At 38.6% G+C, this 15,852-nt stretch overlaps 3 protein-coding genes across 3 annotated transcripts; all 3 read left to right on the top strand.

Moving 5' to 3' along the window:
* Window positions 1-2,241: 2,241 nt before the first annotated feature.
* Window positions 2,242-7,086, top strand: abhd10b (abhydrolase domain containing 10, depalmitoylase b). The gene is made up of 5 exons (XM_053488181.1): window positions 2,242-2,366; window positions 3,943-4,129; window positions 4,806-4,917; window positions 5,670-5,807; window positions 6,496-7,086. The coding sequence occupies exons 1-5, from the start codon at window positions 2,273-2,275 to the stop codon at window positions 6,835-6,837; spliced, it is 873 nt and encodes a 290-aa protein (XP_053344156.1). The 5' UTR covers window positions 2,242-2,272; the 3' UTR covers window positions 6,838-7,086.
* A 2,308-nt stretch (window positions 7,087-9,394) lies between these two features.
* On the top strand, window positions 9,395-12,193 carry tagln3b (transgelin 3b). The gene is made up of 5 exons (XM_053488005.1): window positions 9,395-9,533; window positions 10,442-10,694; window positions 10,783-10,957; window positions 11,244-11,346; window positions 11,443-12,193. The coding sequence occupies exons 2-5, from the start codon at window positions 10,515-10,517 to the stop codon at window positions 11,582-11,584; spliced, it is 600 nt and encodes a 199-aa protein (XP_053343980.1). The 5' UTR covers window positions 9,395-9,533; window positions 10,442-10,514; the 3' UTR covers window positions 11,585-12,193.
* Window positions 12,194-12,981: 788 nt separating this feature from the next.
* c1qtnf9 (C1q and TNF related 9) lies at window positions 12,982-14,680 on the top strand. The gene is made up of 3 exons (XM_053488137.1): window positions 12,982-13,236; window positions 13,616-13,678; window positions 13,785-14,680. Exons 1-3 carry the CDS (start codon window positions 13,053-13,055, stop codon window positions 14,552-14,554), a joined length of 1,017 nt encoding a protein of 338 aa, XP_053344112.1. The 5' UTR covers window positions 12,982-13,052; the 3' UTR covers window positions 14,555-14,680.
* Window positions 14,681-15,852: the final 1,172 nt, after the last annotated feature.

Genomic DNA, 15,852 nt, shown 5'->3' with positions numbered 1-15,852 from the left:
AATGGCATTCCTAAGCATTCACGAGCTTGCGCTCTCATGGTGTCTGCCATGGCGCCTGCCATCATCCTTCAAGCACGAAGATAACCAGGAGAACAGAAAGACTGAAGCTGATTTATTGGTCTGCTTGCCCTTGCACATGGAAAACATAAACCTCAGTACATTGTCTTCTTGGTGTTTAGTTCAAGTTTAACTTGAAGTGGCTTCTTGGTGTTTACTGGTGGTGCATCCATAATGTTGCATTACCGCCACCTTCTGGTGTTGTTCGTTATTCTGGACTTGCAAATTTGAGGTGAAGGCAGCACAGTGGCTTAGTGGTTAGCATTGTCGCTTTGCACCTCCATGGTCTGGGTTCGATTCCCACCTTGGGGTCTGCATGCATGAAGTTTGCACGTTCTTCCTGTGCTTGGTGGGTTTTTCCTTTGAGTACACTGGTTTCCTTCCACAGTCTTCCATGTTCTCAAATGTGAGTGTGTGTGTGTGTTTGCCCTGCGATGAATTGGCACCAGGGCTGTCTGCATCCAGGGTATAGCTTGCCACGTGCCATAAATCCGCTGGAATAGGTTCCAGGCCCCCTGTGACCCTGTACACAAGATGACGATGATCTGGATTTGGACCAGAGTTCAGACTTTGTCTATACATTGTTCTGTTTCAATGATATCAGCATCACGCAAAACTAGCGGAACAGAATTTACTGAAACGTTGCCAGTCCTTAGGTATTTGCCTTAAGTTAATTGAAATCTAAATGTTGAGTAGAAGTGAAGTTTTGTGCAATTATGTGCCAGATTACAAACTGAAAGTTTTAACAGCGAACTGCGCATGCGTCAAACTGTGGGCGCGTCTTAAATTGACTGCAGGACAGAATTTAATAAAACTTTAGCAGTACTTGGAGCAGGACCTGAAGTTTAACCTGCAACATAAGGAAAATAAAAAAAGTAGTTAAAGTTATGAACAGTTATGTGACGGATTTAATAATATGTACACTTTAAAATAAGCTACTAATGCGCTACTGTCTCAATGTAAACAAACACCTGCACCAGTAGATATTCATTACAAAAGATAAAGTGAATATTTTTACTGGGATTAGTTCATAAGTACATTTTAATGCGCTAAAGTTGTTTTAAGACAAAACTCCATCTTTATCGAATCTCTCTACTTGTTTTATTTCTCATCTGTGATTCACTCTGCGATTAGCGAACAGGGAGTGTATTTGTCTGATGAAAGAAGTACAACTTAGCATAAACAAGGTATAAGATACTCAACCTTACAGAATGGGATTTCTTTGTATTAATAAGTTAATCAGAGTTCTGCCTTACAGAAAGACAGACAGACATGGACGTGAGCTTCGACCTGAAATAATAACGTCACAGATCACATTAAAACAGTTTATTTTTGGTTTTATAATTTTAACTATTGCTACAAACATTTATATTATATACTATATCACAATACTACTCACAATAAGTTAGGGATATTGTGAGAGACTTAGTGGATGTCATACATAAGGTGTTTGTTTCACTTCAGACACTTTGGGGATAGGGAGGGAATTGTATTGGGGTGATAGACACCTCATTTTGTGTTTCCCATGTAATGGTCTCATTGTGTACAGGTGTGCTTTATATTGGGGCCAATCCCAAAAGACAACCTTTTTCAATGTGGCATCAATTTCAACATTCTGTGGGTATAAACAGCTGGTGTTGTCAGTAAGTCATTCCAAGTTCATCATTCAAACAGCCATGAACACACGACGTCACTTAACGGACGAGCAGCGCCACCTGGCCATGGCGCGCCTTGGGGTCGGTGGCCGGCACTCAGATGTCGCTCGTGCTGCTTTGGCTTGAATGCCAGACGACCGTTGCAGGTGACTCCAGTGGGCACATGACCACGTGACCTGGTAGAACTGCGTGTAGCACTTGTGGAAGAGTGAAACGCATTGCCTCAGAACAACATCATGAGGCTAGTGAGGAGCATGAGACGTCACTGTCATTGCGGCAAATTGTGGAAACATCCGCTACTGACATTGTTATTTTTTGTTATTTGGGGCTATCCCTGTTATTGTCTAAATTATTCGGGTCATAAATATTAAACTAATGAAAATGGTGTTTCTTCTAATACATTATTATTCATATCAAAGGGAACGTTTAAAGCACTCATGTAAATAACAATATTCCTAACTTATTTTATATATATATAACCCGACAGAACGAGATTCCTGTTTATTTGCCGACTCCGTGAAGTCTCGCGATATTTCCTGGGAGGCGGCGCGTGGGGCAGTATGGCAGCTGTAGCGTTAGCGCAGTGTCGAAGGCGAGCTGTTCAGGCTCTGGGTCACGGAGCAGTCCGGCTTCTCTCACCTCATTGTCTCCAGGGTTAGTACACACAGCTTTACTGAGCAATGTTTTCTTGAAAAATGAGGAGAAATGTGTTAACACCTCTTTATAATACAGGGAAATGAAGGGGGCGTGGCGTGGAGAAAGCCCTTGTGAAACCTGCATGGCTTTGGCTGTGTTTAGTCTAGTTTGGAAGATATAGATATGGAATTTGTTAAAATATTTAATTTAATATACTTTTTTAAGTATGTGGTCAGATATTTAGGAATATATATATAATATTAGTTTCTCACTTTATTCCCTTGTACTTGACCTTTTTTAATTAAAGGTGCCCTAGTCAGTTTTTAATTCCTTACTTGTACTTGGAAGTTGTGTAAATCCTGATTTTAAAACTCAAGCATTAAGCCTCAGTCTGTGTAAAAGTGTGTGAGGTCTCTGAGAAAACCAGTTTAAAACCTGGCTTCCTGTTTGGAATGTTTATTTGTTCAAATGTTTGTTTATAGAGCGCCCCCTGCCGGCCATTTAACCACTTTGCTTGTCTTAAATAAATCTAAGCTGATTTAGACTGGTGTAGTTTACACCTACAGTGTTAATGTTGAACTCTTATATAGTTTATTTGTGATCTAAAGGTATTTACAGCACCTATTTGTCTTCTTCTTATTTTTAATAATAATTGGGGCAGTGGCGGCTTAAACGGTTAAGGCTCTGGGTTACTGATCGGAGGGTCAGGGGTTCAAAGCTCCAACATTATCATGTTGCCACTGTTCAGCCCTTGAGCAAGGCCCTTAACTCTATGAGTTTAACCTGTTCCCGAGGAGAGTTCTTACGGTGAAATCTTGTATTGCGAAACAAATTTTCCCCTAGGAAATAATGTAAATGCAGATAATCTGTTCCAGCCACCCAAAAATATTACCAATTTCCAACACTATAATCATCTTTTTGCACAAAAAAACAATCAAAACATTTAAAAAAGACGTGAATGAAGTAAAATATTTAATAAATAGACATTAAACCTCTCTTAACCTTAATTTATGAAACTCTCTTTTCTTTTTCCTACCATCCTTGCTAACATTCTTGGGACCCTTGAAGCGATGTCTTTACTAAATCTTGCAGAAAATGCACAAAATATATATACACTTGCATCGCTTTCCTTTCCACTAATGCAAACCAGTATTAAATGGCTCCTGGGCCTACACGCATACAATTTTGTTCAGTTCACTTGCTTGCATGCTAAAAATGCTCTGTGTGCTGAGGCTAATTACTTGCAAAATGTTTGCTCTTGAAGCAAAAAAAAAATCGTGAGTAGGGGTATTCATATACTGAGGTACCATTGTATTTGCTCCAGGGGTGCTGTATCCTGTCTGACCCAAGCTTCATAACTAAGATATGTGAAAAAAAAAATGATTTCACTGTATTTTAAAGTACATGTGACAAATAATTGAATCTTAATCTTATTAGTAGTAGTTGTATACAGTTAATGACTTAACATGGATTTTCACAATTTAATTTTAACATGCTTAGTTTTTAATTATTCTGTTTTGTTTCCTAATCATTCTATAGCACATTAAGAATTGACCTAGCATTGCTTTAAATTGTGTGTTTTATATGAGCACAGGTGTCAGACAGAAGTCCAGTTCGGTACAGTATGTTTCCCGGCCGGACCTCCCGAAGCTGGCTTACCGCAGGGTAAAAGGGAAGAGTCCCGGCGTGATGTTCTTGCCCGGTTACGGCTCTAACATGAACGGACCAAAAGCTGAAGCTCTAGAGGAGTTCTGCAGGTCATTAGGTCATTCATATATCAGGTAAACACACTCTAAGCAGCAGTCTTATTACTCAAACCCAATTATTCGTTCATTGTAAGAATTGAAAGAAATTCTATAATGTTTATGTATTTGGGATTGGAATCACCAGTCACCACCCGATACAATATTATTATGATTTAGTTAAAACGGTGTACTACCTGTAGGATTATAAAAAGACGGTGATGTTTTATCACTTGAAAAGCCTCCAAGGTCTCAAAGCTCAACTTGACAGTTAGTGCGCGGGTTAAATGGTTTCTAACGCACATGATTTTTGAATATTTTACACTGATGGTGTTTTGAGACTTGTGTAAGCATGTGTAGTAAGAGGGTTTGAGACTAATTCGCTCACAGTTTTTGGAGAAAAAGGCGGATCGAGGCTTTTAACTGCATGAACTTTATGTTCTATGACCTTAAGTGTAATAATAAACCAAAAAATAGTCCTAAAGAAGTTATAAAAACTTACCATAGGTAAGAAACAATTCAGGGTGTGCTACAGTATTATTAGAAAGTAATCAGCTATAAGCTAATACCAGAGACTCCACTTCATAGCTACTTTGTCATTGACTATTTTCCTGTAACAACATGCGCCTGAGTCTATTATTCCTAACATATTCCTCTGGTGTACCTATGAATGAATGCCCGTGCTGGATATTAATGGGCTTGCGTGCTTGTGCAGGTTTGATTATTCTGGTCACGGAGCATCAGAAGGCGTTTTCTCAGAGGGAACGATTGGAAGCTGGAAGAAGGACGTTCTCTTCATGTTGGATGAAGTTGCAGAAGGGCCTCAGGTGAGATTTTAATGATATTTTCCTGTGAACACGTGGATCATTGGCAGATATAACACACAGATTTCATCTCATTTAGACTGTTTTTTTTTTTTTTTTGTATTGAGATTTGCTAACAGTAATAAGTTTTGCTTATTAATTGTAAAATTTGTCTTTTCTAAAGAGTAGGAAAAAACAAGAAATTAATTATTATTATTATTTCATAATATAATTTATTGTTCCCAGAACAAAAGTTAGCTCCTGGAGGATTGTTAAAATGCTATAAGTATAGGTCACTTTAAAGCATCATGTGTAGCATGTCATCATGAACCGTAACTAAAATCACACACTGCAAGAGTTAAGGGGGACAAAATCAGTTAAATAACTGCAGCCACTTGTATATAACACTTATAACAATTTTTTTCATGCAAAGACATTAAATGGCTTTATTAAATAACCAGTAACTAGGTAATTTCCCTTTTTTCCCTACAGGTCAGTGGGATTATAAATGACCTTAATAAGTGAGACAAATCAGCAGAAAATTGTCCAAACTGTCATCACTCACTGATTTCCACAGAAGCTTTGAATATTTTAAAGAATCAACGAAAAATAAATTACACTTAAGGATTCTGAGATTCTACTGAGGCAGACGGATAGATATATGCGAAGCTTTTGCAGTTACATCCTTTCAGAAAGATGCTTATTTTAATGCACATGTCTGAATGCTTGATTCTGGTATGATGATGTTTTGTTTTAATAATTTTTTTTGTCTGCAGATTCTGGTGGGCTCCAGCATGGGCGGCTGGCTGATGCTGCTCGCCGCTATCGCTCGCCCCGAGAAGACTAAAGCTCTCGTGGGCATTTCGACAGCAGCCGATCATTTTGTCACAGCGTTTAAATCACTTCCTCTGCAGGTATGAATCACGTCAACGCTATAAAGCACGTAACCATCCTGTACTCAGATAAATGTTTATAAGTACATTTATTGTCTGTGAAAGAAGTGGGCTTCCTCATCTCTATCTTTTTGTTTAAGTTAATAATGCAAAAAAAAAATGTTTACCGAGAAACAAGTTGTAAAGAATTTTTTAGAAATGGAAAAATGACTGACTGGAAAGCACTGACACTAGAGACTCCTTCCATTAATTTTTAGATAAATGTTACCTTACAAAATCTTTTCCGGACAGAAAATTAACTGACACTTTCTGACCAATTAGCATGAAGAATTTAGGAGGGCTAAGAAACAATATACTATACTATAATTGTGCAACACAGTTTAGCAAACACATTAACATTTTTATGTTCTAATGTTTTTTTAAAAATCATGCTGCGAAGTCGTACATGTACAGGATTGAAGCAAATACATTTTAAAAACACATACAGAAAAGAGGAAATTTACTGTTTTTTCCCTCTTCAAAACATGCCACGCAGAGCTGAGTTCTAGCTCTATACTTAGCTCGTTTTTTCATCAGCAAAATGCCCGTATTTCATACAGAAGGCAGATTTAAAAAGAAAAATGAGTAGAAATGGTGACTAGAATATCCGATCCAATCTGTTTTCGATATCTGTGATAACGCCTCATTTCTTTATCTCTCTGTGCATCAGACAAGAAAGGAGTTCGAAGACCAGGGCGTGTGGACAGTCCCGACCAAAAGCAATGAAGAAGGAGTGTACACTGTTAGCATGGACTTGCTGAAGGAAGCAGAGAACCACTGCTTGCTGCACAGCCCCATACCCATCACCTGCCCCGTGCGCCTCATCCACGGGCTGAAGGACGAGGACGTGCCCTGGCACATCTCCATGCAGGTGGCAGAGCGCGTGCTGAGCAACGACGTGGACGTCATCCTCCGGCGCCATGGGCAGCACCGCATGGCCGACAAAGATGACATAAAGCTCATGGTGTTTACCATCGATGACCTCATCGACAAGCTGACCACCCTGGCGTGACGGCCAGGACGAAAATGGCCAGAACTTTCCAAATGAACCTGTTTCCCTAGTGCCTTCATTTACTGGGTTATGGTTTTGTTTGTTTGTTTCTATTTTAGGTTTCAGTTTACGCTTTAGTCTAAACTATGTGACTGAATGAAAAAGCTGCTTTTTTTGTGACAGTATTGTTCTCTGGTTCATTGCCACACTCTCCCGTGCCTTTTTCCCCACTTCATATTAACCAAATAAAGCTTGTTATAGCCGTCGTAAGCTTCCTTCTCTATTTAAAGGATCAAAATAATGATTTGTTTTTACTGATTTATCCAGCTGATGAACTACAGCTGACCTTTTGATTCAGATTCTATCTCCTCTCTCTCTCGTATTTATAGTGCCAGCATTGAGCCGCTCGCTCTACTCCAGGAATTACTCAGTTGTTTATTAACAAGCGATTAGGACAGAGTGTGTGCAGAGAGCCGTGACTCGGGTCACCCAGCCGTGATGCTTGATCTCACGCCGAAACTACCAGAGTGACCTTTCAACCAGTCACCGATGACACACAATCAGCCAGAGCATAATTAAAACAGATGTAACGCTTTAATGCACACTTTTATTAAAATACTCAGAGTACAAAAGAGCAGCCTGGAAAAGTTGGCAAGAATTGCAGCACCAGTTCATTTCACTGTAGGTACTTGATCCAGTTATTTAAATATAAAGTTATTCAAATATTATATGATGTTATATTTAAGCGCTAAGGGCTTTGCTGGATAAACACTGTGGAACATCACCTAATCACAAAAGTAAAGGGTTTTATGGATGTTTACAGATTTTAACTTTATGCAACCCTAAACTGCTCCAAGGGGGACAGGGCTGAATCTGCACACCGACCCTAACTTTCTAACAAGCTGTGATATACAAAAGAAATATTTTCACTCTCGTGTATGGTACAGTGTTTTGCAAAAGTCTTGGTCCCCTACTAATTTCTTCATAATAATTTAAATGAGATTTAATAGAAGAAATGAAAACAAATGTTTTATTGCGACAGGCTGCAAAGTGCCTAAAGTTAAAAATTTTAAATTGCCTGTTTATGTAACAACCTCAGCAGCAACCTCATTTCCCCTCTCATCTGTTCCAACCATTTAACATTCAGCATCACCAGTATAAACTAATCGCTGTCCTGATCATCTGTCATCATCTGCACCGGCTTCTCACTGGTTCATGCCTTAAGTTAGATGCTTTTTATGATTGAGTACTTCATAGGTCACAAAACATTCATCTAAAACTGCTCAGGTACAGGCTGAATTGAAAATAAGAGACAAAGTCAGTCCTCCCGGGAGGCATAGGACTTTGCCTCAAGACTGTATTAAAAATACAATAAAGTCTGACTCTATGGAAAAAGTGAGGCTTGGCTCAAGACTTTTGCACAGTACTGTATACGTGATGAAAAAATGCATCTTCTTTTTCTTCAAAGAGCCCCTGTATGCTAGATTGGACCACTTGTTCTATATATAATTTGTTTTGCAAGTTTTCATGAAGAATTCCGATAATTCTGGAGCTGCGTATAAAATAATAAACATAATCACATGATTTTCCGAAGAATCTTTTAATTTATTTTTAAACAATTTTACATAGAAAGTTAATGTTGTTACTTTATTAGTATAATTACTTTTAAAAAGTCACAACCTTTTTCTTATTCTCATTTAGACAACTGAGTGCTTGCTTTTCTTTCTAGATACATAACTATTGACTATTGTTCATGAAAACGATTCTATATTTATTTATATATATATATATATATATATATATATATATATATGGCACCATAAGCATATGCTGTATGATTTCATTTTAACTCACTGTTTTATTCAACATTTATTTTTGAATTAAAAAATTTTTTTCATTTAAAAATCAGGTGTCCCAGCCAGAAAAGGTTTTAGCTTCTTCATGTTTAGTGTTCCTGCGATAAATTTCATTAAGGCATTTCTGAGATAATGTATGCTGTAGTGTCTCTTGTATTTCCAGATCCACTGCACCCTATAACAGATTACCAAAGATCAGTGAATAAATGAATGAATTTGAGTTCTGGATCATTCTAACAAGTTTGTTTTTGAAGCTAGTTTCTATACCCTGAGTGATGTTTGCTAGATTGTTTTTGCCATTCATTCAGGAGCTGCTTGCATCATGTGAGCAGTGTGTTGCTGTTTTGGGCTGTTTGAGTTTGCAGATGCTATCTGTATCAATAATGTGTGTAATCTAATCAGGACAGGGCCTGGCTCTGCTGTCAGTGATGTTATAATACACTTTAAAGAGATATGCATGCCTTTTTTCCACATGAACAGGGATTCAAAAATTGAGATGCAGAAAATAGACCCTTGTATTATTATTATTATTATTATTATTATTATGTGAATGTTTATTTATTATTAATTATGAGAGATGCGTGGTGGCATGCAGGGTCAGTACATGTCAGTGTGTGCGTGTGTGTGTGTGTGTGTGTGTGTGGTACATACATGTCTCAGTACTCTATACTGTACCTGCACTGTCATTGGCCAGCATGAGTCTCGAGACCTTGATGTGACGCGCGGGTATATAACTGGGCTCGTGCACCCGGGACGGCGTGTCCGCGCGCCCCACCCACAGCTGCATGGACGCTTCATTTCCGCGTCTCCAGAGAGCGCGCGCTGCACATCAGGCTGTAACGGGAGCATCTCTCTCCTCCGGTGAGTCTCTCAAAACACTCCGGGAATGAATGACTCACCGTTATGCATTGATATTAATCACAAATTGTTTTTATTCATGATTTATAACGCTTTTTTTTTCTTTTTAAATCTCCTTATTTGTGTTTTTCTTTAATTGGTTTAATAAATAAAATATCCTTTTTTAACTCATGGATATATTAAGATATCAAATAAAAGGCAGCAATGTGTTTCAAGTTTACGTGCATAATACTTTAATCAGGGTTGCCAGATTGTAACGCATGTGTAATCTGTTATGAATGCAATTATTCAGCAATGAGGGTTGCCAGAATTAATCCCCAAACTTAAACACTTATAGAAAACATATTGATATAAATACAACATATGTTATTACTTTAGGAGCTTAATTTAGACTAAATTCATTTATATCTCTGTCCATTTCTTACACATATTCCTATATATTTATGTAATATTCATATATTAATTTCTGCACATATTTAATTTAAACCGTACAAATGTTAATAATAAATGTTATCCCAAAGTTAAAAATAATTATTAATGATATTACTTTTCCACCAAAAGCATGTTTTTAAGATTGATTAAATTTCTTATTCCACTCTAATGTAGGAACACACCCAATCTGGCAACCCTGACTGGTTTAAATGCCTGACCACACCCCGGCTGCTGTAAAACTGTCTGTCACGTCATGCATCCTTTGTAATATTTTATGCTGCTTAATACAAATTACACTTACAGTTGATTTCCTAAACAGTTGGGATGAGTTCATGACTTCTCATCAGTATTGATGTAAGTGTGTAGGAGTGGAAACCTGGGAAACACTTCATGATGAAAGGAATCAACAGGACCTGATTACATTATGAATTGTTTAGGCTTGTGTCTATTTTATTTTGTCTGTGTTTTTTTCCCCCTAGAACTTACCTACAGAAAGACTGATCTGGTTTTCTTCGCGGGTCACTTTGAGAGTTTTCCAGAACGCCAGTGATCATGGCAAACAGAGGTCCCAGTTACGGCCTGAGCCGGGAGGTGCAGGAGAAAATCGATCAGAAGTACGATCCTGACCTGGAGGCTCGGCTGGTGGACTGGATCATCGCTCAGTGTGGAGGAAATCTGGAAAGACCCCAAGTTGGAAAGCAGAACTTCCAAAAGTGGCTCATGGACGGCACGGTGAGTTCCTTTGCTGATTCTGATCTCTCTGACCCTAGGTTTTGTCTGCTGATGAGTTGAAAGGTCTGTCTGACTTCCTGTGCTGCAGATCCTCTGCAGACTCATCAACAGTCTGTACCCGCGTGGTAAAGAGCCTATTAAAAAGATCCAGGAGACACAGATGGCCTTTAAGCAAATGGAGAAGATCTCGCAGTTCCTTCAGGCAGCTGAGGCGTACGGAGTCATCACTACGGACATCTTTCAGACTGTAGATTTATGGGAAGGTACAGTTATGGATATTTATATTTGACAAGAGGCAACTGCAACAACCACTTTTTTCCAAATACTTGCTCATTTTAACGTTTTCTGTTGATAGATAAAGGTTTGAGCATTCTATTTTGAGCTCTATCTAACAGAAAAACCTGCTACTGTTTTACATACATGTTTAGGAAATTAGTTTCTTAAAAGATTGTCTTTTATTGATTTTATTGGAACCATTTGTTGTAAAGTTTAGTAAGTGGATCTACACCCACAATGCATTTGAAAACTGAATGAAACTGTTGCCTACAGGAAAAGACATGGCTGCCGTCCAGAGAACTCTAATGGCTCTGGGTAGTGTGGCACTCACCAAGGATGATGGGCATTACCGTGGCAACCGAGACTGGTTCCACAGGTCAGCGCGATCTTTTCAGGTCTTACGCTGTTAAAGTCTGGTTAAAGTCTGGTTGAACTTTAAACTCACTGAAACCTGTTTCATCCCCAAATTCAGGAAGTCTCTGGGTAACCGGAGGGAATTCTCCGAAGAGCAGCTGCGTCAGGGCCAGAACCTGATCAGCCTGCAGATGGGCAGCAACCGCGGTGCGTCCCAGGCTGGCATGACCGGGTACGGCATGCACCGCCAGATCATGTAAGGCAGCGTGGAGATGAAAGACCTACATCCTGCATCAGACACCAAGAAGACCTTAATCCATGCAGAGCAGCAACATCTGGTTCAGTCATCTGTTTCCTTCACATCAAAAGATGAGATACAGCACTTTTAATAGCAGTGTCCTTTAAATATATCTTTAAATTACATGTATGATATTAATTAGTAACTTATTACAACTTATTAGCATGACTGTTGTTTTATTTGTATTTGTTAAAAAATATATATATATATATAAATACGGGATTATCAGCTGCTGTTACTGTACTTATGTCTAAACCACATGCTAGTAAACAATAGGTCAAAATAGTAGCACATACTTTTGTCACTTTGGTATATTTTGTTGTTGATTATTGTATGATTTTAGACATGTTCATAGTTGCACAATGATAAAAAAAAAAAAAACATCTGTGCACGAACACCTACACACACCCATACACACAAACACACACACCTGTCAGCCACATGTGAATGCAGAGCTGGGTTTGTTTCTTTATTAAAGATGCCAATTTTTTTTTTATGTTTGTCTCGCCCTTTGTAATTATGTGTTCTTATGTAATTACAGATCCAGGTTGAATTATGATTTTTATGATTGTTTTGCTAGTGTTTGGCAAAAATGCTCAATAAATTGTTATTATATTAATGGACTGCCATTTATTAGCTGTTAGAGAATGCTCAGGAAGACAGTAGGGATGTGTTTTAAAAAAAAGTGCAGCTAGGATTGAATAAATGATCAATGCTCAAGAATATGCTTTTATTTTAAACGATGAGGCACGTTTAAGTCAAACAGGGATTTTTGGCCCATTTCCACATGTTTGGGCCATTAAAGGAGTTCCTGGAAGGCTGGTGTTTCAAATGTGAAGAAAACTTTCTACTTTGATGGTATCCGATAGAAAAATAAAGGGAGATACTCTTATAATTGCAATTATAAGTCTGTTTAGATTGGAACAGTATTATATTATATGATATTATATTACATTGTTGTATATGGGGTCACCGTGGTAATATTCATTGGCATTTCACATTGGAGCAGAAATAAAATAGAAACATGCTCAAACATGCATGAATGCATTTAACGTCTTTGATCTTATTAGTCTCAGCTGAGAATTTACGACCAAGTCAATCGCACGACTTACAAAACACGATCCTCAACATGACTAACAATCTAATGACATTTCATTAAATCAATTTATTAATCAGCCGTGTCAACATCTTTAATAAAGGCACGGTATATGTCACACTGAAGGTGAATCGACTCAAGCGTTCTAAGTTGATCATTTTCTAAATCATTTATATGCAAACGACGAAGTAGGCGATGTGTAACAAATATGGGAGGAATAAGTAACCTGGATAACTATTGCATGACCAGCTTCTCAAGTTCACCACCGTTTCTGCTTCAAGATCTGAGAGGAAGCCAAAATATTAGAGCTTTTCATTGTGAACTGGTCCAGATCATGTCTTTTGCTAGGCGTTTTTTCCTCCTTCTCCTAGTGGTGGTGGTGGGCCAAGCTGTAGAGCAGGACGTTTCTGGAAAGGATTCTGTCTGTGGACACCCGGGAATACCAGGGAACCCTGGACACAACGGGATACCTGGGCGTGATGGCCGAGATGGAGCCAAGGGGGATAAAGGAGATGCAGGTAAGGAACAATGCACATCTTGCATGCTTTTAAAACACACCATACTGCGTTATACTGTACTGTATGTCACAATAATTTTTTTTTGTACCCGTAAAAAAAAAATGATGTCACTAATACCGTTGTGGAATGTCCATGTTATGTAAAGTGTTTGTGGCCCATCTGACCCTCATATTACTCTTTAAGTATTACTGAAGGTGATTACAGATTAGAAGGGTGCATTAATATAAACTTGTGGTTTATGTTACATATGCACTACTGTCAAAGCTTCCTGTTAGAGAAAAGAAATCAACACCTTCTAACCAATCAGATTTAAGAATGCAGTAATTAAGGTGTACAACAAGATTAAAGTTTGACTTTAGCTCTCTTTTTGCTTTTCAAGCTGTACTTGGGACATGTGGAGCTCTGGGGAAGGATGGACCCAAAGGAGACAAAGGAGAACCTGGTCACATTTTATCTTTGCTTTTGATAAAGATGCTAATGAAGGTTGTGGTGTAGTGTGTTATGCTGTTATTTTTACCATTGGGAAAATGTTTTGTTGTCTTCAACAGGTGCATCAGGTGTAGATGGGCTTAAAGGACGACGTGGAGAAAATGGAGAAAGGGGACCACCTGGAAAAATGGGACCCCAAGGCTTCCCTGGACCGCTTGGTCTTAAAGGGTTAAAGGGAGAGATAGGAATGCAAGGACCCAAGGGTATCAAAGGAGATGTAGGACCAGTGGGACCTGTAGGGCCTCAGGGAATCATTGGGTACCAGGGAGAGAAAGGTTCTCCAGGCCCTATTGGACCTCTAGGAAGACAAGGCCCGAAGGGTGAACTCGGACCTCCTGGTCACAAGGGCAGCCTCGGTTACCGTGGTGAAAAGGGGCCAAAAGGTGAGACTGGAGAAAAGGGACCTAAAGGAGACATGCCTGAAATACCCAAAAGTGCCTTTTCTGTTGGCCTGACAGCACAAAGCAAGCTGCCTGCAAGTAACGTTCCTATCCGGTTTGACAAAATCATCTACAACCGACAGAATCACTACAACACAGAGAGTGGTCGCTTCACCTGCGCCATTACTGGAGCTTATCATTTCACCTACCACATCACAGTGTTCTCCCGAAACGTCCGAGTGGCACTAATGAAGAACGGCCAAAGTGTCATCCACACCATGGACAACTACCAGAATAGTGAGGACCAGGCGGCCGGGGGCACAGTGCTCCACCTGGAGGTCGGGGACAAGGTGTGGCTTCAGGTGGCTGGAGGTCAGCTCTTTAATGGACTCTACGCAGACGACGATGATGACACAACTTTCTCTGGGTTCCTTCTCTTCGCTGAATGACAAACTAAATATCTGGAACTGAAGAAATATGTGTAAAATTATTCATTAATATGGAACTGGACTTTATCTTCTGCTTTATCTTACAAAAGTCAGGTTAATAGCTCATAGGTGAAGAACTTAATCACATCTACAAAAGATTTTACTCTTTTTTTTCTAAAATAAAAATAAGTAACTGATTTTATATTGCTTGTTTTTGAAGAAACACGTTTTGTAGCAAACATAAACGGTAAATAAATAAATAAATAAATGAACACCCAATCAACGCCTTATCAGTAATTTAATACTAAACTCTCAGCCAATCGGAGTGCTTTTTTGGCAGATCCGGCCTTTGTGCTCCGCCTTCTCTTTTGATGTTGCCAGATTGGGCTAGATAACCTCCCTATTTCTACACTAAACCCCTGGTACAACTTGTAAATCTGATTGAGAATCTTTAAAGAAAAATATATGGATCTTTTTATGGTGCATAAATATTTGATAAGTGTATCAGAGTGTTACGTTCAGACATTAAACACAATAGATTTGTATTTATATGTAAATATGAATGTTTTTTTATTATAAGCACCTTCTATGGTATAGAATATAAAGTTTGTTTTCTTGCTTCAGCTGATTCAAAGTGACATTATTGATACCTGTGGTCAGGTGTGTCTTGTGCAAATGGACCAGCCAGGATAGCACCTTCTGGTTTTTTAAATTAGAAATCAATGTGAGATTTCATTGTTTACACTTGGCTGAATTCCTACTTCTCCAGACTCATGCATTCAATCAGTGACAGCAGTGTCGAGTGGTTAGTCGGAGTGATAGCCCTTGCAGATTTGATTGAATCATACATTTATCCATGACATCATCAATCAAGTGGCTTGTATTTGACACCAAGTCAAACATATTATAGTACAGGTTAAAGAAAAGCACCAATGACAGAAGTGTTCGTGTTTTTACATAATGGTTTAAACTAATGTGTTACAACTTTAATTTACATTTATATATTTTTCTCATACACCTCAGAACACCAACACCAAGCTAAATCTTTGTGATTATAAAAAAATCTACTAGCAATGTTTAACATAATATAACTATGAATATGAATAATATAACCAAATCTTTCTGGACAGCTGTCCATTGCAATCATATGTGATTGTTAATCCTGTTCCAGATTAATTTCCTTCTTTGCTGTTATAATAACGCTTCTGGGAAATATTTCCACTAGATTTTGGAGCTGTGGGGATTGGTCATCATTAGCTACAAGAACATTAGTGAGCTCAGACACCCATTCCAGTTCATCCCAAAGGTGTTCACTGAGA

Source organism: Clarias gariepinus, chromosome 26 (assembly GCF_024256425.1).
Source record: "Clarias gariepinus isolate MV-2021 ecotype Netherlands chromosome 26, CGAR_prim_01v2, whole genome shotgun sequence".
NCBI lineage: Eukaryota > Metazoa > Chordata > Actinopteri > Siluriformes > Clariidae > Clarias > Clarias gariepinus.
The sequence above is the reverse complement of the archived record's forward strand: the minus strand, read 5'-3'. Positions and strand labels throughout refer to the sequence as shown.